The sequence below is a fragment of the Macaca fascicularis genome, chromosome 1 (assembly GCF_037993035.2).
Source record: "Macaca fascicularis isolate 582-1 chromosome 1, T2T-MFA8v1.1".
NCBI lineage: Eukaryota > Metazoa > Chordata > Mammalia > Primates > Cercopithecidae > Macaca > Macaca fascicularis.
Genome location: NC_088375.1, coordinates 188658704 through 188681192, shown reverse-complemented (window position 1 = coordinate 188681192; position 22489 = coordinate 188658704). Strand labels below are relative to the sequence as shown.

Here is a 22489-nt window from a genome sequence, read left to right as displayed (position 1 = left end):
GATCCATGAGTCAGGGTTCATTCATTACAGGATTTGCCCTCTGGTGGCATCGTCATTTGATAGAGATTTCTTAAGCAGCACCTCATTACCAAGTGTCAGAGAGTACACAGACAGCAGTAGGCTGCACTGGCAAGAAGGCCAGAGAGAGCAGTAGGAGTGGGAGACAGATCTCAGAGTTGCTTCCTACCATTTGAATTTTCATTTTCAAGCAGGAAAATCCTTAGGGAGGAAAGTAGGTTGGTATCCTGAGATAGCTGAGAAGTAGCAGTCATAACTCTGCTGCTTGGCTGTGAACCTCCTTGTATATGGAACTAGGATCTTGTTTCCCATTTGCATGTTTCTTTTTCTGTTAAGAGATGGAGTCTTGCTCTGTCGCCCAGGCTGGAGTGCAGTGGCACCATCTTGGCTCACTGTAACCTCCGCCTCCGGGGTTCAAACAATTCTCCTGCCTCGGCCTCCTGAGACGCTGGGACTACAGGCATGCACCACCATGCCTGGCTAATTTTTGTATTTTTAGTAGAGACAGGTTTTGCCATGTTGGCTAGACTGGTCTCGAACTCCTGACGTCAGGTGATCCACCTGCCTTAGCCTCCCAAAGTGCTGGGATTACAGGCATGAGCCACTGCACCCGGCCCCATTTGCATGTCTTTTTCAACACCACATGCCTGTACACTCTGACCTGGCCTTCTGAAGATAGGCCCTGTTCCTGACTGAGAAGGGATACTGGACTGTAGAACCTGTGCCGCATGGTCTGTGCTTTCCAGCTTTGGAGTGGCACTAGACAATAAACGTGAGGAAGGAGGCAGAACAAATAGCTAGGAATTCATTTTGATGTACTTGGTGTTTATGAAGTTTGGGAGTATATAATGTTGAGAAATGTATCTCATGCTTGCCCTCCTCCTCCTTGTATATTAGGTGTTTTTGTAGTATTGGATGTTTGTGTTTATAGGCATGTTTCCAGTTCCTTCCTATAGGATGAACTATTGTTGGAGAAAATGTGTTAAGATTCCTTCACTTCCTTCTTTCTCCTCTACTCCCACTCTTTCACCTCTTGCTCTTTCATTCTCCACGTAGACACAGCACATATATATGTATGTAAGTATACATTCACCTAAACACACGCTGGAAATCAGAAATCACCACCTGGTAGCAAAGAAGTAAGGCAGAGTCTTAGATAGGCAGCTGAGAACTCGTTCACAGATGTGTATTTGTCGTTTTGACATGACCGCGTAGTTAGGTCCCTAGAGGTTTGGAGTCAGACCTCCATTCTCCTTTGCTGGGGATCCAGGCCAGGGTTATGTTCCTATCCACAGTCCCCCCATTCCAACTCGCCATCTGTGACCAGACAGGTTCACTAAGCAGCTCTCCAAGCACCTGCCTAACTCCCTTGGGTCCTAAGGTTAAGTAAGAAGATCCTGAGATAAATGAAACTCTCTCTGACTTAAAGAACTTCCTAGTTTAGAAACCAGCAGTGCCCATATACAAAGTTTACACAGTTGGGAGGTCCAGTGGAAGAACAGAGGAATGGAAACCCGTTTGCCTGGGGAAATGAAAGACTTCCCAGAGGAGACACGATACTTGAACTGAGATGAGAAGAATTAGTTTGCCAGGCAGGCTTGGCAGGGTGAAAAAGCCATACACAGGGAACAGCATAAACAGACAGGCATGAAATAGCATAGTAAAGGAGGAAGGTAGCAAACACTTGTGTGTCCTTACAGCAAAAGAGCTTGCCCTGGAGGGAGCTGGGGGAGATGGGCAAGGCCAGGTGAAAGAGGGCCTTGAATATAAAGCTAAGGCATCTTGACTTGACTTTACTTGAAGGTGATCTATTAATGTCTTCAGTTATCAGGTTTCCCAAATGCAGTGTAAGGAAACCAGGATCACAGGGAGCCCATTATTTTGCTATTTCCAGGTCCTTCAGGCTTAGCTCCAACTGAGCTGGGACTAGAAGGGAAGTGTGTGTTTCTTGCTTTTCTTCCCAGGCCACCGCACAAATGGAAGAACGACTAGCAGAGTTTATTTCCTCCAATACCCCAGACAGCGTGCTGCCCTTGGCGGATGGAGCCCTGAGCTTTATTCATCATCAGGTGATTGAGATGGCCCGAGACTGCCTGGATAAATCTCGGAGTGGCCTCATTACATCACAATACTTCTATGAACTTCAAGAGAATTTGGAGAAACTTGTACAAGATGTGAGTGTCCTTGTGCTGGGGTTCTGAAAAAACCTCTACCTGGTATTGGATTCATAATCCCAAGCTAGGATCAGGGCGTTAGTGGTATTCTCAGTCTTCACAGACTGCTTCTTACCCACCCTCAAAGGCAGAGCTGAGGGGCTTAGATTCCTCCTCAGTCCCCTGCAATAGTGAGAGAAGCCTGCTTGGTATCAAAGGAACTCACTTGTGTTCCTTTTCTAAACCCAAAGTTGTATCACTCTGCGCGAAGCTCCACCATGGGTAGTACTCATAAGTATTTGACTAGGAGGTTTGCTACCTAAAGCCAAAAAGTGGCTCCAGTTGCTGTGATGGGCTTTCTTCTACTGGAAATACTGGTTTAAGCAGAGCCTTCAGACTGTTTATCCTCAGCCAAGGGAAAACAAGTATGAGGCTTGCATGATGGGTTTAGCCATTTACATGGAGAGTTCTCTAGTTAGGACTTACATGTTTTGAGACCTGATCCTCCCTGGTGTGAAAAAATCTCTGGGAGGCTAAAGGTAAAGTAAGCTAGAGATGGCCAAGACCAAAGCACATGAGAGTTCTTAAGCACTGCTTCCTGCACTAGCGCTTCCTTTGCTATCAGCCTCTTGATTAAGGTGGCCAGATGCCATCTCACTCAGACCATAGTGGCTCCATGTTACCCATTAATACGGTTTAGGGGAGAGAGGATGTGCCTGTCTCCCCAGAGCTCATCATGTCACTAGAGAATTGCCCAGTCCAGAACCCCTTATTGCCTCCAGACCAAGACCTCTCTCTGGAGTAGTACCGACTGAGCTGAGGGCCCCGGGCTGATGACCAAAAGGACATCAGTGTGTTCGTCTAGAAATAAGAAGGAGCGGGGAGTTTAAACACATTTTCAGGGAACAGTTCAATCTAGAGAAATGATTATTGTCAAGTAGTGGAAAGTTTCTCATATATAAAAAAGAGCAGATTGTTCTCAGTACCCCTGAAAGACATAATTAGTCCAGTGGGCAGGAGTTACAGGAAGAAAGATTTTGATTTAATAGGTGAAAAAGTACTTCCTTCTACAAAAATATCTTTTTCTGATTTCAAAAGAAATATTTAAAATCAAACATTGTAGAAGTATAACTTTAGAAAGCCAGAGTCCCGTGAAAATCGCTGGTAGATGTTTGTTTCTGTTCAGGAAAAGCTTTCTGACAGTTTTCCAGCAATGGAAAGGGGCACCCCAGAGACATTTAGGAATCAGGGATTACTGCATTCGGTAAAGGATTAATGTAGAGTAACTTCCAAGTTTCCTGGTACGTTTAAGATTTATCTTCTAAAATGCTGAAGTCAGAGCCTTGTTCAAAACCTTTAGGCATTTTCCCAGACTGACTGCTTGTGCGGTTAGGTTGTTTGATACAATAAGAAGAGCACTGAATTTGGAACCAGTTTGTTCATCTGTTCCCTAATTTGCGAGGCCTTTGGAATGCAGAAAAGAATTCAGTGCAGGCTCTATCTTAGGGAATTTGCCATCAATGGGGTTACAGACCCATCAACATGTACTTAATAAAAGTAACAGCTATTACTACACTGAATACTTTATATGAATTCTCTCACTCCCACTGACTACAGTACAATATGATTGATGAGCACTAGAGATAAGTAGGCTCTGAGCACAGAGAAGGATATGCTGACTCTTTGTGGAAAGTTCAGGGAAGGCTAAATCTTAAACAGATAGGAGTTCACTGAAGCTAGGAAAAAGCATAAACAACCTCTTACTTGGGCGCAGTGGCTCATGCCTGTAATCCCAGCTCTTTGGGAGGCCAGGGTGGGAGGATCACTTGAGCCCACGAGCTTGAGATCAGCCTGGGCAACAAAGTGAGACCCCATCTCTACACTAGCCAGCCATGGTGGCATGCACCTGTAATCCAAGCTACTCAGGAGGCTGAGGTGGGAGGATTGCCTGAACCCTGGAGGTCGAGGCTGCAGTGAGCTGTAATTGTGCCACTGTACTCCAACCCGAATGACAGGGTGAGACCCTGTCTCTTAATAAATAAATAAGTAACCTCTCAAAGGTGTAAAGAAACTTGGTACATTCCAGAAATTGCAGATGAAGTAGTTTGCATAACTACAGTAAAAGACACTCATAGTGGAGCCGGGCATGGTGGCCCATGCTGTAATCCCAGCACTTTGGTAGGCCGAGGCAGGCGGATCACCTGAAGTCGGGAGTTCAAGACCAGCCTGACCAACATGGAGAAAACCCCGGCTCTACAAAAAATACAAAATTAGCTGAGCATGGTGGCGTATGCCTGTAATCCCAGCTACTAGGGAGGCTGAGGCAGGAGAATTGCTTGAACCCGGAGGTGGAGGTTGTGGTGAACCAAGATAACACCATTGCACTCTGGCCTGGGCAACAAGAGCGAAACTCCGTCTCAAAAAAAAGAAAAGAAAAGAAAAAGAAAGACACCCACAGGGGAAAAGCTGGCAGATGATTTTTTTTTTTTTTTTTTTTTTTGAGATTGAGTCTTACTCTGTCACCCAGCCTGTAGTGCAGTGGCGTGATCTTGGCTCATTGCAACCTCCACCTGCCAGGTTCAGGCAATTCTCCTGCCTCAGCCTCCCTAGCAGATGAGATTACAGGTGCCTGCCACCACGCCCAGCTAACTTTTGTATTTTTAGTAGAGACAGGGTTTCACCACATTGGCCAGGCTGGTCTCAAACTCCTGATCTCAAGTGATCCCCCTGCCTTGGCCTCTCAAAGTGCGGGGATTACAGGTGTGAGCCACTGCACCTGACCTGCTGGCAGATGAATTTGAAGAGTTGGACTGGGGGCCAGATGCTGAAGGGCCTTGTGAGGAGCTTAGATTGTATCATGAAGGCAGTGGGTATCATCCAGTGTGACAAACTGAAAAATGACCTGGTCAGATTTTAGAATAATAAAAATCAGTAACATTTATGGAGCATTTAATACATGCTAGACACTACATTACTTCGTTTAATTTATCTGATGAAATCTTCACAACCCTGTAAGGAAGGTACTTATTATTATTTCCTAAATTTACAGATGAGGAAACTAAGTTAGCTCAAGATAACCTATATTTTTAAGTAGCAAAACCAGGACCCAGTCCCAGGTTTGGCTTATTCCAGAGCCTAAGAGCATACATTTTCAAACAGTCAACAAACACTGACTGACATCTGCTGTCTAGGAGGCACTCTGCTAGGCTTAGCATTTGAGGAAAGAAAAAGGGCCAGGCACGGTGGCTCACGCCTGTAATCCCAGCACTTTGGGAGACTGAGGCAGGCAGATCACCTGAGGTCGGGAGTTCCAGACCAGCCTGACCAACATGGAGAAACCCCATCTCTACTAAAAATACAAAATTAGCTGGGCATGGTGACACATGCCTGTAATCCCAGCTACTCGGGAGGCTGAAGCAGGAGAATCGCTTGAACCTGGGAGGCGGAGGTTGCGGTGAGCCAAGATCGAGCCATTGCACTCCAGCCTGGGCAATGAAAACGAAACTCTGTCTCAAAAAAAAAAAAAGAAAAAGAAAAAGACACAGAGCCTCTTTACTCACTAGGCCCAGCAGTGTAGCTGTAGAGACAGACAGCTCTTTATGAAACAGCATGACAGTACCATGTGGTATGCACGAACAGCCAGGAGAACATGTTAAAGACAGCAATTACTTCTTTTTCTTCACATGTGTATGTATATGTGTGTTGGGAACAGGAGACAGGTTTTAAAAGAATAAATGGGATTTCACCAACCACTTATCCTTTCTCTTCATTTCATAACCAATACTTTAAAAAAAGAAAAGTCCTCATTTACTGTTTTTCTTTCCTTGTATCCTATTTACTACTCAATCTTCTGCCTTCCGGTTTCCCTTCCCACCTTACCAAAACTGTTCAGGCAAAATTCACCAAGGAACTCACTGGCCAATTGCCAAATCCTGTGTCTGCTTTCAGTTCCCATCTTCTGCCACCTCCCTGTGGAGCACAGCGGATACTTCCTGAACCCCCTTCCCCAGTTGTCAATTCACCGTTCTCACCAGTCTTGCTGCCTCTTCACAAGTTCCTTTGCTGCCCACCCCTTCATACTGGTGTGTCACAGGGCACCATCCTGCATGCCTGTTTTCCCCTTTCCCCTTCCTCCACTCTCTCTCTGATGTCTTACCACCTGCTCCCATGTCTTCAGTTGTCATCGCTACGCTGAGGACTTCCACATGTGGCTGCCACTCTTACTGTTCTCCTGAGCTTCAGATCAGTGCACCCAGCTGCCTGGTGGACTCCTCCACTTTGACTTCCCCATATTGGTTCTTATTCTTTGGTTACACGTAATAGAAATCTGACTCAGAATAGTTTAAACAGTAAAGGGAAACATTATAAGAGTAAAAGGGGTAGGTCTTAGAGAATTGAAGCGAGGGATATAACCAGACCTTAAAAAGGAACCAGAACTAGAAACCAGAAGCTCCAGGAAGCTCAGGAAGTCTTCATTCTTTCTTTTCCTGTATGCATCTTTTCTCTGTCTCCATGGTAGGTACGGCCATCCCTTGTCACAGTTCTTAAACAGTTTCTGCCACACTGATGTTAACAATTATCTTTCTATCCTTTTTTAAATTCCTAGGAAAGTGATCCTCCCTGGTCAGCTATTAGAGGTGGGAGGGAAGGCGCAGACACACAGTACAAATGTGGCTCCTAGAAACCAGAGCAGTTCTCAGGGAAAAAGAGAAAGGCCCCTGGACCAAGCAGATACCCAAGAGACTCTCTCGTATAGGTGCCTGAAACTCTACACGCCCAGAACTGAGCTTATCTTTTCTGCCTAGCTGTTCTTTCTCTAAAACCAAAGGCAGTACATTCTTTACCTATCACCTAAATGGCTTCTTATAGTTACTATTTCACGTATTCATTGAAATTTTCCTAAAATTGAAGTTGGAGTTGCCTTCTGTTTGTGCTGCTTTCACCCTTATCTGCTTTGGTAGTAGCTCACACCTGTCCCTTTGTCTGCATTCTTCTGCCTTGACCCATGCCTTTTTCTTTTATTTATTTATTTATTTATTTATTTATTTATTTATTTATTTTTGAGACGGAATCTTGCTCTGTCGCCCAGACTGGAGTGCAGGGGCGCCATCTCGGCTCACTGCAAGCTCCGCCCCCCAGGTTCATGCCATTCTCCTGCCTCAGCCTCCCAAGTAGCTGAGACTACAGGCGCCCGCCACCACGCCCGTCTAATTTTTTTGTATTTTTAGTAGAGACGGGGTTTCACTGCGTTCGCCAGATGGTCTCGATCTCCTGCCCTCGTGATCCGCCTGCCTCGGCCTCCCAAAGTGCTGGGATTACAGGCGTGAGCCACTGCACCCAGCCGACCTATGCCTTTTTCATCTGAATTATTAGAGTTGCCTGCTAATGGGTTTTCCTGCATTTAGGCTTGCCCTCTTTAGTGTACCCTCTACACTGCAGCCAGAGTGATCCTTCTGAAGTACCTTTCTGGTCATATCACCCTCAGCTTTGAGGTCTTTCTACTCCTTACAGTCTAGAGTGGAAAGTGAACATCAGTGAAGGCGCCATTGAGAGTTGCCCTTTGAGCTGGGGTCTGCAGGGTAAGTGAGGCTTGTTGGATGGAGGAGCAGGTACAGCTGTATGTCTGTGTGGCATTTCTCGGTGTCATGTAGTGTTCTAAAGCTCAAATGGTTCCCTGTGAGCAACTCGCTCCCTCTCACAGCCAGCCAGCCTTCTCGGAGTTCCTTGCTTGGCGGAGCTCTCTGTGCTACTGAATTGTTTTTCCCTGGATTCAGCTCTGCCCAGTCTGGTCCTGCTTAGCCCAGCCACACTGGGCCAATAGATTGTTTAAGCAGCCCTTCTTTTCTCTATAGGCTCATGAGCGCTCAGAGAGCTCGGAAGTGGCTTTTGTAATGCAGCTGGTGAAAAAGCTGATGATTGTCATTGCCCGCCCAGCACGTCTCCTGGAATGCCTGGTGAGTGGACTCTAGGAAAGTCGGGTGGGCAGATTTGGAGGAGGGCTATGGAGGAAGTATCCTGATGACAGCAAAACTGTGGTGGTAACCACTGCCATCTCTGTCGCTTAGGTCCTTATTTAAATATGATTTGCCACCAGTGGGAGACTAAACAGATTTTTGTGAGGACAAGTGTATGGTCCTGAGGGGATGTGGCAGGGAGAAGTATTAGTCTAGCCTACCCTCACATGATCAGGGCTCACCTCAGTGGGGGCCTTGGGGTTGAGGAGCATCAGGAGCATAGCCCAGTTTAGTTTGCACAAGTTGAGTCCTTCATTTAATTTTCAGCAAACTTGACTGAGTACCTACTTCGTGCTAGACACTGGAGATACAGACATGAATAAAGCACAGTCTCTGATCTTGGGATGTTTCCTCTACAGTGGAGTTGGGAAGCATGAGGCATGAGGACATGTAAATAGTAATTACAGTACTGCAAGAAGTGTTGCAGTTGAGGTCAGTACGCAATGCAATGGGAACCTGGAAAAGGAAGTGCTTTAGTCTTCCTGGAAGGAACATTCAGTGAATGCTCCCTGGGGGACATGAGGCTTATTCAGCAAACTGAAGGATGAGTCTGTTTCCCAGATAGGGAGCATGGGAAGGGGCATTCAGTGCAGCACAGGGTGGGTTTGAAGAAGTGCTGAGAGGTAAGCCTGGAAGGTAGGACTGTGACAGGGTCACGGAGGGTGTCGGGTTCTCGGCTCTGGAGTTTTGCATTACCCATACAGCCACTTGGAGGCACCAGGAAGTTTAGGTAAGAATGTGACATGGCCACATTTACTTTTTTCTTAAACAGTATTATTAAGGTATAATTTTCATACAATAAAATATATCCCTTTGATGGTACAGTTCATTGAGATTTAACAAATATACACTTGTAGAATCATGGCCACAGCTGACATAGAGAATATTTCTATCAGATAAGTTCCCTTGTGCCCCTTTGGAGTCAGTCCCCTCTTCCTCCTGCTCCCAGACAATAACTTACCTGCTTTGTTTCACTAGGGATGGGTTTGCCTTTTGTACAGTTTCCTAGAAATGAAACCATGTTTCTGTGTGGTTTCTGTAGTATGTTCTGACTTCTTTTCACTCAGCATGTTTGTAGAAATTCATGCATGTTGTTGCATGTATCAGTAATTGGTTCCTATTTATTTCTATGTAAATATTATATCAGATTTAGTCCTAAGAAAGATTACTTTGGCTGCAACATGGATAGTGAATTGGAAGAGAGGGCAGGATGAGCCAGGGACATCAGGGCAGAGGTACTCAAAGCAATTCATGTGAGATGGGGTGGCCAGAACTCAGACAATGAATGGTAGGATAATAGAGAGAAAGAGGTGGATTAGAGGGGTATTTATGAGAGAGACATTCTGACCAAATAGGAGCTAAGGAAGAATAAGAAGTTAAAAGGGCTTCCAGGTCTGGCTTAGGTTATATCCAGATAAGTACAGTTCTCCAAAACAGTGAGACCACAGGGAATGAGAACAAAGTTCAGAGCAGAGGCTAGTGCTGTGATAGAGCAGAAAGCCTCTCCCTCAAGAACACGAAGTCCTTGGCTAAGCAGGGGCTTGGAGTCAGACCTGGGCTGAATGCTGGTTTTCTGTTCCTTCCTACCTCCGTGATTATGGACAAATCAGTGCATCCCTGCGAGCCTTGATTTCCTCAGTGAGGTCAAAGAGTTGCTAGAAGGTTTAACCCAGTGTGTGGCACTTAGTAGGCACTCAGTTATTATGTGCAGACAAGGACTGTGCTTTTCAATGGATCTCCAGCCTCTAGCGCACAGGAGGTGCCCAGTAAATATTTGAAGGTATGCATGCACCAGTAGGGCTGTGCCAAAGCTCTTATGAGTCATAATTGAGTGTGTGCCAGGACTGCTGTGGACTGGGCATCTGAATACACCAGACAGTGCCAACTGGCTGATGTAAGGCATGGGACCAGATCAGTAGGCTGAGCTCTCTTTAGAGTAAAACCTCTAGTTCTTATTGCCAGGAAGATACCATATGCTGAGTATGTCCAATCTGGAGGTGACCTGTAAGACATCTTCATCCCCATTCCTGTGATCCCTGAATCGTGTTATTTCTGAATATTGAGGGGTGGGAATGTCCTGTCACAGAGAAAGTCTTGTTCATCTCAGTCTACTATATGCTCTAAAACCAAAGAGGCCAGCAGCTTTTGCTTCTATCTGTCACCACTGACTGCCTCTCTCCCTTGGTACAGGAGTTTGACCCTGAAGAGTTCTACCACCTATTAGAAGCAGCTGAGGGCCACGCCAAAGAGGGACAAGGGATTAAATGTGACATTCCCCGCTACATCGTTAGCCAGCTGGGCCTCACACGGGATCCCCTAGAGGGTGAGCATACTGCCTGGTGGCTGCAGAGAGGCCCCACCGCTGCTGGCAAGCTTTAACAGCAGGGAAGCTGCTTGGAGAAGAGACTTAGCTTGGACGTGGACACAGCATGGCCCCAGGGGCTTCAGGAATTTAGGATATACACTGTGATCTCTGTGACAAAACAGTCTTTCCTTTGGAACTGCTGTTCACATCTGCCTGGTAGATCCCAGCCTGGATTGCATCGGCCCGGCTGAGTTGCATTTAGAACCTCAGTTCCAAAGAGCCACAATCACATTTGCAAAAATGGTCACCTCCTCTGCACCTTGCCTCTCCTCTTGGCCACCTTACAGGTCTTCCTGTGTCTTTAGGGTGGTCCAGCACAGGGCTTCAGAGGATACCGCCATTCTTCTGGGCTTCTGCTGAGCCCCTGCAGCAACCATGGGCCTCCAAGTCCCTGGTCTGTAGGTATCCTGCTCCTGCCCTCTGTGCTTCCCAGCCCTATCCAGTGACGCAGTCTTGGCCAGCAGGATGGGAACTAGTAACCCAGTTTCAGGTCCTGTTTTCCAGGAAATTTCCCAAGTTTATAGAATTTGCCAGGCCCTGTGAATGGCAATGGACTTCTGGAAATGGGAGTAGCAGTAGGATTTGGCTTGTTTCCTGGTCCAAAAGCTGGGACTACATTGGGTATAGTGCCATGGGACTGAATTCACGTCCTAGGCTGATGCAAAAAGCATTAATGCCTACCCTACATGCACCTGTTGTGTGATCTGAGGATACTGCTGAGATACCTGACATTGCCACGCACTCTTCTCTTGTGTCTTTGTTTTGTTTCCAGAAATGGCCCAGTTGAGCAGCTGTGACAGTCCTGACACTCCAGAGACAGATGATTCTATTGAGGTAAAAACCCTGAGCTCCTGCCCCATTCCTGGAGCCTGGGCCCTACGAAGCAAAGAGCTGTGAGTTCTCTTTAAGAGAATATCTGAGGAAGGGATGGGGGAATTGGTGACAGCAAACACTGAGAAGTCATTCTACTCCCAGAAGAATGGGCAGGGGACTGCGCTAGAGCTAAGAGCTGAGAACGCTAGAGCCACAGCTTCTGCAAGGATATGGGCTCTGAGAAGCATGCCTGTCTCCTGCCTTTCCCCTTGTCTTCCAGGGCCGTGGGGCATCTCTGCCATCTAAAAAGACACCCTCTGAAGAGGACTTCGAGACCATTAAGCTCATCAGCAATGGCGCCTATGGGTAAAGGCAGGGGTCAGGGTGTGGCCAGGACTGAAGCCAGGTCAGCCTTTGATCTCTTCCATGTGAGAGTGTATGCTGCCCAGTCCTCTGGGCAGATGCCTCAGGGTGGACCTTCTCACTCCCAGAAGCCTCCTGGGTGGGCAGGAGTTCAGATTTCTCTGACATCGATCATTGTTCCTTTCCTAGACAAGATTCCCACACCTCTTGTTACCACGCATCCTCCTCTCCCTGAGCTCTGGGGAAGCATTGAGCCGTGTCATCAGGACATGGTCTGTCAGGAAGTTTAAGAGTTCTGTGGGCTAGGGGGTCCCAGATCCTTCTCATTGGTATGCATGCCCTGCCCCCTTGTTCTGTGCATTAATTAAGGTGTGAGAGAAGGCAGTTTGGGTGGCAGAGAGCACAGCTCTGGTGCTGAGGGTCCATGGGGGATGGGCCGGACTGTGTTTCCCAGGGCTGTATTCCTGGTGCGGCACAAGTCCACCCGGCAGCGCTTTGCCATGAAGAAGATCAACAAGCAGAACCTGATCCTACGGAACCAGATCCAGCAGGCCTTCGTGGAGCGTGACATACTGACTTTCGCTGAGAACCCCTTTGTGGTCAGCATGTTCTGCTCCTTTGAGACCAAGCGCCACTTGTGCATGGTGATGGAGTATGTTGAAGGTACTGAGGCAAAGGTGGCCTGGCATGGAGGCCAAGGCACAATCTGAGCCTTAAACAGGGACCAGCAGCTTTTTTACAGAGGTGAAGTTTCAGGGCCCAGCTTTCCAGTCCACCTTTGGCATTGGTTTCTGCCTCAGGATCACAGAGACCATTTGGCCACGGTGGGCACAAAGCTGCCTGCCTCTGCCATGAGAGGCACTCTGGGATAGGAAGTAGCAGGCCAGCAGCTGTAGAATCCTGCACCCCAAAGCCTGCACTCTCTCTACTGCTGGTATCAGACAGCAACAGAGGAGGCAGCAGAGCTGCAAAAGCCCAAGATTGGGTGTTCAGAGGATTGCATCTGGACCCTCAGAAGAAAGGAAAGCCATTAATTACCCTGATTGGCTTGCAAAGGGGACATCCCTTAAAACCATGCAAAATGCTCTGTGAGTAGAACAGAAGAGCAACACGGGGCATAGTTCTCGAGAGAGGCAGCAGCTTTGCCAGTGGCCTTCCCTCTCACATTCTCACTATGTGTACAGCCTCCGAAGATATTGTGCCTAGTCTTGAAGCTGAAGCTGAAAAAAAATGTCCTTTAGTGTTTACTGGGTACATGCTGGGAGTTCACAGTGTTACTCTACCCAGAAACTAAAAGCCAGTAAGAAGGAAGTAACATGAACAAATGTTAATGTCTCAGCCAGATGTGTTTACACTATGCAGTATTCCTGTCCTAAAATATTAGGCTGGTACAAAAGTAATTGGCATTTTTGCCATTACTTTTAATAAAAACCTGGGTTCCTTCCCTCTCTGGCCTGAAAAATGTCCATGACAGCTATCAGCAGATTCACTTTACTTTGCGCCCCGCTCCATACCCTGTGTATTAGTCCCTTTTCATGCTGCTAATAAAGGCATACCAGAGACTGTACAATTTACAAAAGAAAGAGGTTTAATGGACTTGTAGTTCCATGTGGTTGAGGAGGCCTCACAATCATGGCAGAAGGTGAAAGGCATGTCTCACATGGCGGCAGACAAGAGAGAGCTTGTGCAGGGAAACTCCCCTTTATAAAACCATCAGCTCAGCCAGGCATGGTGGCTCATACCTGTAATCCCAGCACTTTGGGAGGCTGAGCCAGGCAGATCACCTGAGGTCAGGAATTCAAGACCAACCTGACCAACATGGCGAAACCCTATCTCTACAAAAAAATGCAAAAATATTAGCTGGGCGTGGTGGCACACGCCTGTGATCCCAGCTACTCGGGAGGCTGAGGCAGGAGAATCGCTTGAACCTGGGAGGCGGAGGTTGCGGTGAGCTGAGATCACACCACTGCACTCTACCCTGGGCGACAGAGCAAGACTCTGCCTCAAAAAAATAAATAAATAAAAATAACCATCAGATCTCATGAGACTTATTCACTATCACGAGAATAGCATGGGAAAGACCCACTCCCATGATTCAGTTATCTCCCTCCAGGTCCCTTCCCACAACACATGGGAATTATGGGAGCTACAATTCAAGATGAGCTGTGGGTGGGGACACAGCCAAACCATATCACCGTGTCTCCCACCCATGCCAGCAGCAAAGGGGCTAGAATCAGAGTCTCCAGCACCAGGATATTCCATGAAGCTGTCTCCTCTGGGACCTCAGAAACTGCCAGATGGGAGCTGGCTAGAGCAGGGAACTGGATCCTTTCCTCATGGTAGCCTGGGCTTGTTGCAGGGGGAGACTGTGCCACTCTGCTGAAGAATATTGGGGCCCTGCCTGTGGACATGGTGCGTCTATACTTTGCGGAAACTGTGCTGGCCCTGGAGTACTTACACAACTATGGCATCGTGCACCGTGACCTCAAGCCTGACAAGTATGTCCATAATCTGTGTCCCTTGTCCAGGGTCTCCCTCTTGGGTCTCTAGATAAAATGTTGGCAAGCACAGTAGCTCTAAGTCTATCCAGATGGCTACTGGGAAAACATGCTCCTGTGTGTGTCCATCTAGGCCGAGTTCTCTAGCCCCCCGACCACCCCAGATGCAGATCATTGCCTCAAGGTCTGGCTGGAATATTATAAGGCTTTGGTGACATGAGAGAGTCATTGAGAGGCCAGGCACGGTGGCTCACGCCTGTAATCCCAGCACTTTGGGAGGCTGAGGCAGGTGGATCACGAAGTCAGGAGATTGAGACCATCCTGGCTAACATGGTAAAACCCTGTCTCTATGAAAAATACAAAAAAAAAGTTAGCCAGGCATGGTGGCGGGTGCCTGTAGTCCCAGCTACTGGGGAGGCTGAGGCCAGAGAATGGCGTGAACCCGGGAGGTGGAGCTTGCAGTGAGCTGAGATCACACCTCTGCACTCCAGTCTGGGTGACAGAGTGAGACTCCGTCTCCAAAAAAAAAAAAAAGAGTCATTGAGGAGCCCCACTGAAGAAACCAAGCAAGAGCAAAAGAATAAGCACATCTAGTAGATGGTTAAACAAGTTTACTGACATTTACTGACATCTACTCTGTGCCAAGCACTATATTCTGGGTTTTAAATATAGTTCCTGGCATGTAGAACTTAAGTCTACAGTGGGAGACAGAAATATATATATATGAGCTTCTTCTCAGAGGGTATTAGTCAAGTGGAAAAAGGAAGACCTGCTTTCTAAAGCAGGAGAGCAGAATGTGCAGAGGCACACAGGTGCGAGAGAACAGCACTTGTTCAGGAACTACAAATAGTACAATGTGGTGACAGCTTAGATGGTGAGAGAGTAGTAAGAGAAAAGGCTGGAGAGAGAGGCAGGAACTGGTTCATCAAGGGCCCTTTTGTTACATTTGGGTTTTATTTTAAAGGGGCCTAGAGAGTCTTGGAAGGGTCTGCTAACCAAGGATATGATAGAGTGGCATGCCCAGATTGTGGTTTAGGTTTAGAAAGCTCGCTCTGCCGATGAAAAGAGACACTGAGACCAAAGCCAGCAATGCCTGCAGCAGAGCAGGGGGTCAGGGTAGAAAGAAGAGGGCAGCGTGGGGAAACAGGAAAGAGGACCAGGCTGGGGTGGGGCAGGAAGGGAAGCAAGGGAACAGAAGAGGCTGGGGTGTGTTCCAGATTTCCAGCTTGGAACTGGGGCAGGGTGATAAGCCTCTGTGGGAGAAAGTGGCTTTGACATAAGACAGACCTGAATTCAAATGGCCACTCTTCTGCTTATTAAGTCTGAGTTTGAGTCTATTAATTAAAATTTCCCTGACCCTCACGTACCTGCTTTCTAAAATAGGGAATAATGACACCTACCTTTGATGTGTTACTCTAGAAAACCTTTCAGGGGCCAGAATATTTTTAAAGCACTTAGCACAGAGCTCAATAGATAACCGAAATTACTGTTTTTCACTGAGGAGGAGAACCAGTTGGGTGGCACGACTTTGTTTTAGACAGATTGAGTTTGTGTTGCCTGTAAGACATATGGGCAGTTGGGTGGGCCTGGAGCTCAAAAAGGAAGTCACAGCCAGAGGTACTATTTGGGGAGTCATTAGAATAAAAGGGTGCCAGGGTAAAGCCTTCAGCACAAAATGAGTGACTCAGGCAGAATATATAAAGGAATCTTAGTTCTAGTTTCTCCCAACTAACCCTCCTCCCAAAACCAGCCATGGACATGGAACAAAATTATGTGCCCCCTGCCCCTCTCCCTGAAACAGAAGTATTGTGGGCCACTCAGATCGGGAGAGGGGACTAGGAATGGCTCCAGCCTTAGAATAAGGCTGATCCCAGCTCTGTAGAAGAAACTCTGTTGTTCAACTGAATGACTCCTGCCCCCAATGTAGAATACAGTTAGGGCCGTGAACAGAAATGGAGTTGTGGGAATGGGCAAAAGGCAGGTTCGTTGCTTGTGCAGAATGCAGCACTCACACAGCCAGAGCGATTTACGTGTCCACACCTGCCTGTCCCCCTGCTGAAGCTGCCCGGCTTGTGCCTCACAGTACCCCCATGGAAGCCTGAGTGGGGAAATTGGGCATATACTAAAATCAGTGCTCTCAGAAAACCAGGAATAACTTCATAATTTTATTTCTCCCGTCTCCCAGCCTCCTAATTACATCAATGGGGCACATCAAGCTCACGGACTTTGGACTGTCCAAAATTGGTCTCATGAGTCTGACAACGAACTTGTATGAGGGTCACATTGAAAAGGATGCCCGGGAATTCCTGGACAAGCAGGTAAGGAAGGATAGTTGATACATTGGAGGGTAGATTCTGGGCCCTTGTCCTGGCACAGTGGCTCATGCCCGTAATTCCAACCCTTTGGGAGGCTGAGGCAGGAGGATCGCTTGAGGCCAGGAGTTCAAGACCAGCCTCGGCAACATAGTGAGAGCCCATCTCTACATTTGTATACACATACATAGATTCCAGGCCCTTGAATAAGGCCTTGGGGCCATATGCCTACCTTGTAGCTAGATGTTAAGATTGGGAACCCCTATCTTTTCTACCTTTGGGTTCCAGAGAGGCATTGAGATAGGTAGCACATTTGGAAAACAGGATGAGCCATGAAAATCATATGGATATAAAATCCAAAGTCATCTTCCTTCTCAGGGTTTGGAGAAAACAGGTCATGTAACTGTTAGCACAGTTTCATATGAGGTCAGTCCCGAATCTCCCAGCCTGAGTCAAGGACAAGGCTCTCCTGGAGCCTGAGGTTCTTGGAACACAGGTTTGAATTTCCATTGGGCTGTGGCCCAGTGTCCTGAGAGGCAGCCTCTGGATGTTCCCTGGTTTGACATTTCAGGTTGTGACTATTCACCAGTCCCTGTAGTACTTACGTAACCAGTAGGGTCTGTTCTGTTAGAGGCTGGAGTGCAGAGGCCAATTGTGGGATCAGATGCCAGAGGTGGGTGTTGAGGGCTTAAGGGATGGTAGTTCTGGGCTAGAATGAGACAGTTTTGTTAATTAGCAAATACCTGCTGACAGTTCCGACTCTTGTTCCCTGGGGCTTCTGTTGATTTTGTTCATTAACTAAGGTGGGCTGAGTCTTCATTCAGAGACTCTTCTGTTCGAGGTGGGAGCATCCCGCGTCTCCCGCTGTCATGCCAGTGAGCAGCCTCAGGAGGCTGAGCCAGCCTGGCTTTTCTGTGCCCAGGTATGCGGGACCCCAGAATACATTGCGCCTGAGGTGATCCTGCGCCAGGGCTATGGGAAGCCGGTGGACTGGTGGGCCATGGGCATTATCCTGTATGAGTTCCTGGTGGGCTGCGTCCCTTTTTTTGGAGACACTCCGGAGGAGCTCTTTGGCCAAGTGATCAGTGGTAGGTACTATCCTGCTGGCCCAGTGGGGATACAGTCTGGATTCACAACTATGATGTATGCAGGCAGCTCATGAGGCCTGTGAGCTCTTGTTCTGAACTCACCATGTGTTTGTGATGTCTGCTGCTTTGGGGGTGGGTGTCTCTGTGTTTCTGCATGTACATACATGTGGACACTGTGTCCCCTAGGGCCTCACGTGTCTCCCATATATACCTGTGTGTTCCTCTCTGTGTATGTGCACATCCCGTAAGTGTGAGGGGTATGTCTGTGTATGTTTTGTGGAGTATAAAAGCAGGGTGAGCTAGAGCTTTGCAGTGCCCACCATGGATCATAGATCAAGCCATGGTCTAGGAACCTAAAAAAATTAAAGACTGGGGTCCCAGGCAAGGCATTCAGGGACTCCGGGCTGGGTCCTTTTTGACTCCTTTCCTTACATTGTCCTGGGACCTCTTCTACATCTCTCCACTCTACCCACAATTTCTCCTCTCCCTCTCACCCCTGATGACTTCAGATGAGATTGTGTGGCCTGAGGGTGATGATGCACTGCCCCCAGACGCCCAGGACCTCACCTCCAAACTGCTCCACCAGAACCCTCTGGAGAGACTGGGCACAGGTAGGGCAGGCCCTGCTAACTTTTCCCACTACTTAGAAAAGGGGTAAGGGGCCGGGCGCGGTGGCTCAAGCCTGTAATCCTAGCACTTTGGGAGGCCGAGACGGGCGGATCACGAGGTCAGGAGATCGAGACCATCCTGGCTAACACGGTGAAACCCCGTCTCTACTAAAAAATACAAAAAACTAGCCGGGCGAGGTGGCGGGCGCCTGTAGTCCCAGCTACTCGGGAGGCTGAGGCAGGAGAGTGGCATGAACCCAGGAGGCAGAGCTTGCAGTGAGCTGAGATCCGGCCACTGCACTCCAGCCTGGGTGACAGAGCGAGACTCCGTCTCAAAAAAAAAAAAAAAAAAAAAGAAAAGGGGTAAGGGAGGCTGAGTCCATGTACCCTGGAGGTTCAGGCTTCAGTTATGGGCAGCCCCTCTGGATCCTGAAACTCTGCCCTGCTCCCTGTAGGCAGGGAAGGAAAGATGCTTGAGCTGACCCCCTGAGTATAGCTTCTCAAGGTCTGGCTTCTTACGAGGTTTGCTGACCTGGACTCCATGCGGCTCATCCTTCCCCCTTGCCCATGCCCTCCCTTTCCACAGGCAGTGCCTATGAGGTGAAGCAGCACCCATTCTTTACTGGTCTGGACTGGACAGGACTTCTCCGCCAGAAAGCTGAATTTATTCCTCAGCTGGAGTCAGAGGACGATACTAGCTATTTTGACAGTAAGGCCGCCAATGTGTGGAGTGGAGTATGGGTCCTACCTGTTTGCCTAGAAACACCTGTGCACACTGAACTTGGCATTGGGAGCAACTTCTCAGGGCTCTGCTGAAATCTAATGGGGTCACAAGGAGGCCACCAGCAGGGCTCTGAAGGAAAGTGTCCTTTATGTCTGGCCCAGCCCGCTCAGAGCGATACCACCACATGGACTCGGAGGATGAGGAAGAAGTGAGTGAAGATGGCTGCCTTGAGATCCGCCAGTTCTCTTCCTGCTCTCCAAGGTTCAGCAAGGTGTGACTGAGGAGGCCCAGGATGGGCAGAACAGGCTGGAGGATCAGAAGAAGAGGGCCTGTCAAAGGGCACACCTGGGCAGGCTCAGGGAGTTGGGGTTGGGGCCGCCTCTAGAGAAAGAGGAGCTGAGGGCTGGGGCTACATATAGCCATATATAGGTGCTTCTAGAACCACCGTAGTCCCTGACATGAGATGCCAGGTCAGATCCGTGGAATAACCGCTTCCCCAAATATTCAGGGGTGTGTGGAGGAGGGAAGGAGCCGACTGGTTGAAATTCCTAGGTTTCCGATGCTTTGTGCCACTTGGGAGATACGGCTGCCAGAGCCCATCCCCAGCGCATCCCCTGTGCCCACAGGTGTACAGCAGCATGGAGCGGCTCTCACTGCTCGAGGAGCGCCGGACACCACCCCCCACCAAGCGCAGCCTGAGTGAGGAGAAGGAGGACCGCTCAGATGGCCTGGCAGGGCTCAAAGGCCGAGACCGGAGCTGGGTGATTGGCTCCCCTGAGATGTGAGCACCCCAGAGTTCACCCAGGGTGGGCGACACAGCTATCCCTGCTTTGTCACAGACCATGGGAGAGACTCCGATGCCGCGGAGGAGTGCAGGTGGCAGTGAGGGGCATTCACAAGGGTGACTCTTAGAGGAATGTCTGCGGAGGAAAATTCTGTTACTATAACCCTTGTGTGCCCCTGAGGAGACCTCGCAGGAGGAGGGGGACCACCTGGGCCATCTCACCCCAGGCCTTGTGTCTCATAGATTACGGAAGCGGCTGTCGGTGTCTGAGTCGTCCCACACAGAGAGTGACTCCAGCCCTCCCATGACAGTGCGACGCCGCTGCTCAGGCCTCCTGGATGCGCCTCGGTTCCCCGAGGGCCCTGAGGAGGCCAGCAGCGCCCTCAGGAGGCAACCGCAGGAGGGGATATGGGTCCTGACTCCCCCCTCTGGAGAGGGGGCCTCTGGGCCTGTTGCTGAACGCTCAGGGGAGCAGCGGCCAAAGCTGGATGAGGAAGCTGTTGGCCGGAGCAGTGGTTCCAGTCCAGGTATGGCCCAGTGGGCGGCCAAAGGCCCTAAGCTGGAGGATACTGCAGGGCGGGGAAGCTCAGCAGCATCGCGGTCTCACTGCTCCCTTGGGCCTACAGCTATGGAGACCAGAGGCCGTGGGACCCCGCAGCTGGCTGAGGGAGCCACAGCCAAGGCCATCAGTGACCTGGCTGTGCGTAGGGCCCGCCACCGGCTGCTCTCTGGGGACTCAACAGAGAAGCGCACCACTCGCCCTGTCAACAAAGTGATCAAGTCTGCCTCAGCCACAGCCCTCTCACTCCTCATTCCTTCGGGTGAGGCCCCTGGGGAGCTGGGATAAAACTCATAGGAAGGGCCTTAGAATCTCTAGGCCTTGGCAAGGTTCTGCACATGGCAGGTGTATATGTATTAAGCAGGGATCTCAGAGACTGTGGTCTCTGAAGGTGTGTATTGGTGTCTGGGGTTGTGTATATATACATGTGCCAGAAGGCAGGACAGCACCATGTCACAAGTGCAGGCTTTGGGGCAGAGAGCTCACACTTAAATCCTGGCTCCATCACTAACAGGCTTTTGACCTTGAGCAAGTTGCTTAACTCCTCTAAGCCTCAAGTTTCTCATCCAGAAATGTGGATATAATAGTGGCCAGCTCATCAGTTAATTGTGACATTTAAATATGTATGATAAGCTTACATAGTCCCTGATACATAATGCTAGCTGCCATTTCTCATCACCACCACTGTCTCTTGGGGTCTGGGCACAGGAGAGGGCTTCACAGGTCAGGGGCTGTGGAGAACATGGACCTGGGCTCAGGCTCTGTGACTAGAGTTGTGCTGAAATCAACAGACTGGACCGTGGGCCAGGCCAAGGCCCTCTGACCCACTAAGTCCTGGCTTCTCCTTCTCTAGAACACCACACCTGCTCCCCGCTGGCCAGCCCCATGTCCCCACATTCTCAGTCGTCCAACCCGTCATCCCGGGACTCTTCTCCAAGCAGGGACTTCTTGCCAGCCCTTGGCAGCGTGAGGCCTCCCATCATCATCCACCGAGCTGGCAAGAAGTATGGCTTCACCCTGCGGGCCATTCGCGTCTACATGGGTGACTCCGACGTCTACACCGTGCACCACATGGTGTGGGTATGTCTGACCATCCAGACCTGCTGTCTCCCAGCTTCATCATCCTTCCGGCTTCCCCTTTGTGGAGCCCATCTGTCCCTGCTCGGGGGTCAAAGGGTGGTGGTGAAGGGGCTCACAGCTTAATGTGCAGAACCAAGCCCCATACTTCGTGTTCAGGCTCCAGTCTGAGTATTATTCTCTTCCTGGGGCAGCACGTGGAGGACGGAGGTCCGGCCAGCGAGGCAGGGCTTCGTCAAGGCGACCTCATCACCCATGTCAATGGGGAACCTGTGCATGGGCTGGTGCACACGGAGGTGGTGGAGCTGATCCTGAAGGTTAGTGCAAGTGCTGCCCGCATGGTCCCTGAATGACCTCGGCCTGTGAGTCTGTGATGGCAGTTAGGGGAGTGGGTGAGTTGGGTGCACACACACCTACACCGAGTATGGATGTAGGTACACACAGCCCGGGCGCGGTGGCTCCTGCCTGTGATCCCAACACTTTGGGAGGCTGAGGCAGGTGAATCACTTGAGACCAGAAGTTCGAGACCAGCCTGGCCAATGTGGTGAAACCCTGCCTATACTAAAAATACAAAAAAAAAAAAAAAATGGCTGGGCACGGTAGCTCACGCCTGTAATCCCCGCACTTTGGGAGGCCGAGGTGGGTAGATCACCTGTGGTCAGGAGTTTGAGACCAGCCTGCCCAACATGGCAAAACTCTATCTCTACTAAAAAATACAAAAATTAGCCAAGTGTGGTGGTAGGCACTTGTCATCCCAGCTACTTGGGAGGCTGAGGCAGGAGAATCGCTTGAACCCAGGAGGCAGAGGTTGCAGTGAGCTGAGATTGCACCACTGCACTCCAGTCTGAGTGACAGAGTGAGACTCTGTCTTTAAAAAAAAAAAAAAAATAGATGTAGGTACACACAGAACTTGAATGTGGCACAACAGAGAGTTTTCTCCACAAGGCGGCACCCTCCCTGACTAAGGCCCAGGGATCCTTCTGAGCTGTGGGTAGGGCTGCAGAATGGGATGGGTTAGCCTGTTCTCTACCTTCTTACCCAGACTACTCTGGGGCTCCAATGGGAGACATTTCCTCATCTGTGAAGACAGAATAATACAGGCCTGTGGTTCAG

General features: G+C 49.2%; 1 protein-coding gene across 32 annotated transcripts in view; it reads left to right on the top strand.

The window, feature by feature from the left end:
• MAST2 (microtubule associated serine/threonine kinase 2) overlaps positions 1 to 22489 on the top strand; it is a 257201-nt gene that overhangs the window by 232300 nt on the left and 2412 nt on the right. For 26 of the 32 annotated variants that reach the window (XM_005543505.4, XM_005543504.4, XM_005543503.4 and 23 more), the window contains 17 exons: positions 1983 to 2192; positions 8024 to 8125; positions 10376 to 10508; positions 11323 to 11384; positions 11644 to 11729; positions 12181 to 12389; positions 14086 to 14224; positions 16410 to 16542; positions 17459 to 17624; positions 18134 to 18235; positions 18819 to 18941; positions 19118 to 19227; positions 19583 to 19737; positions 19984 to 20267; positions 20367 to 20561; positions 21153 to 21379; positions 21571 to 21693. In XM_005543505.4, coding sequence (XP_005543562.3) covers positions 1983 to 2192; positions 8024 to 8125; positions 10376 to 10508; positions 11323 to 11384; positions 11644 to 11729; positions 12181 to 12389; positions 14086 to 14224; positions 16410 to 16542; positions 17459 to 17624; positions 18134 to 18235; positions 18819 to 18941; positions 19118 to 19227; positions 19583 to 19737; positions 19984 to 20267; positions 20367 to 20561; positions 21153 to 21379; positions 21571 to 21693 — 2559 coding nt within the window. The remainder of the gene's footprint in view (positions 1 to 1982; positions 2193 to 8023; positions 8126 to 10375; positions 10509 to 11322; positions 11385 to 11643; positions 11730 to 12180; positions 12390 to 14085; positions 14225 to 16409; positions 16543 to 17458; positions 17625 to 18133; positions 18236 to 18818; positions 18942 to 19117; positions 19228 to 19582; positions 19738 to 19983; positions 20268 to 20366; positions 20562 to 21152; positions 21380 to 21570; positions 21694 to 22489) is intronic. The other 6 variants (XM_074007746.1, XM_074007757.1, XM_074007753.1 and 3 more) reach the window with 3 other exon arrangements.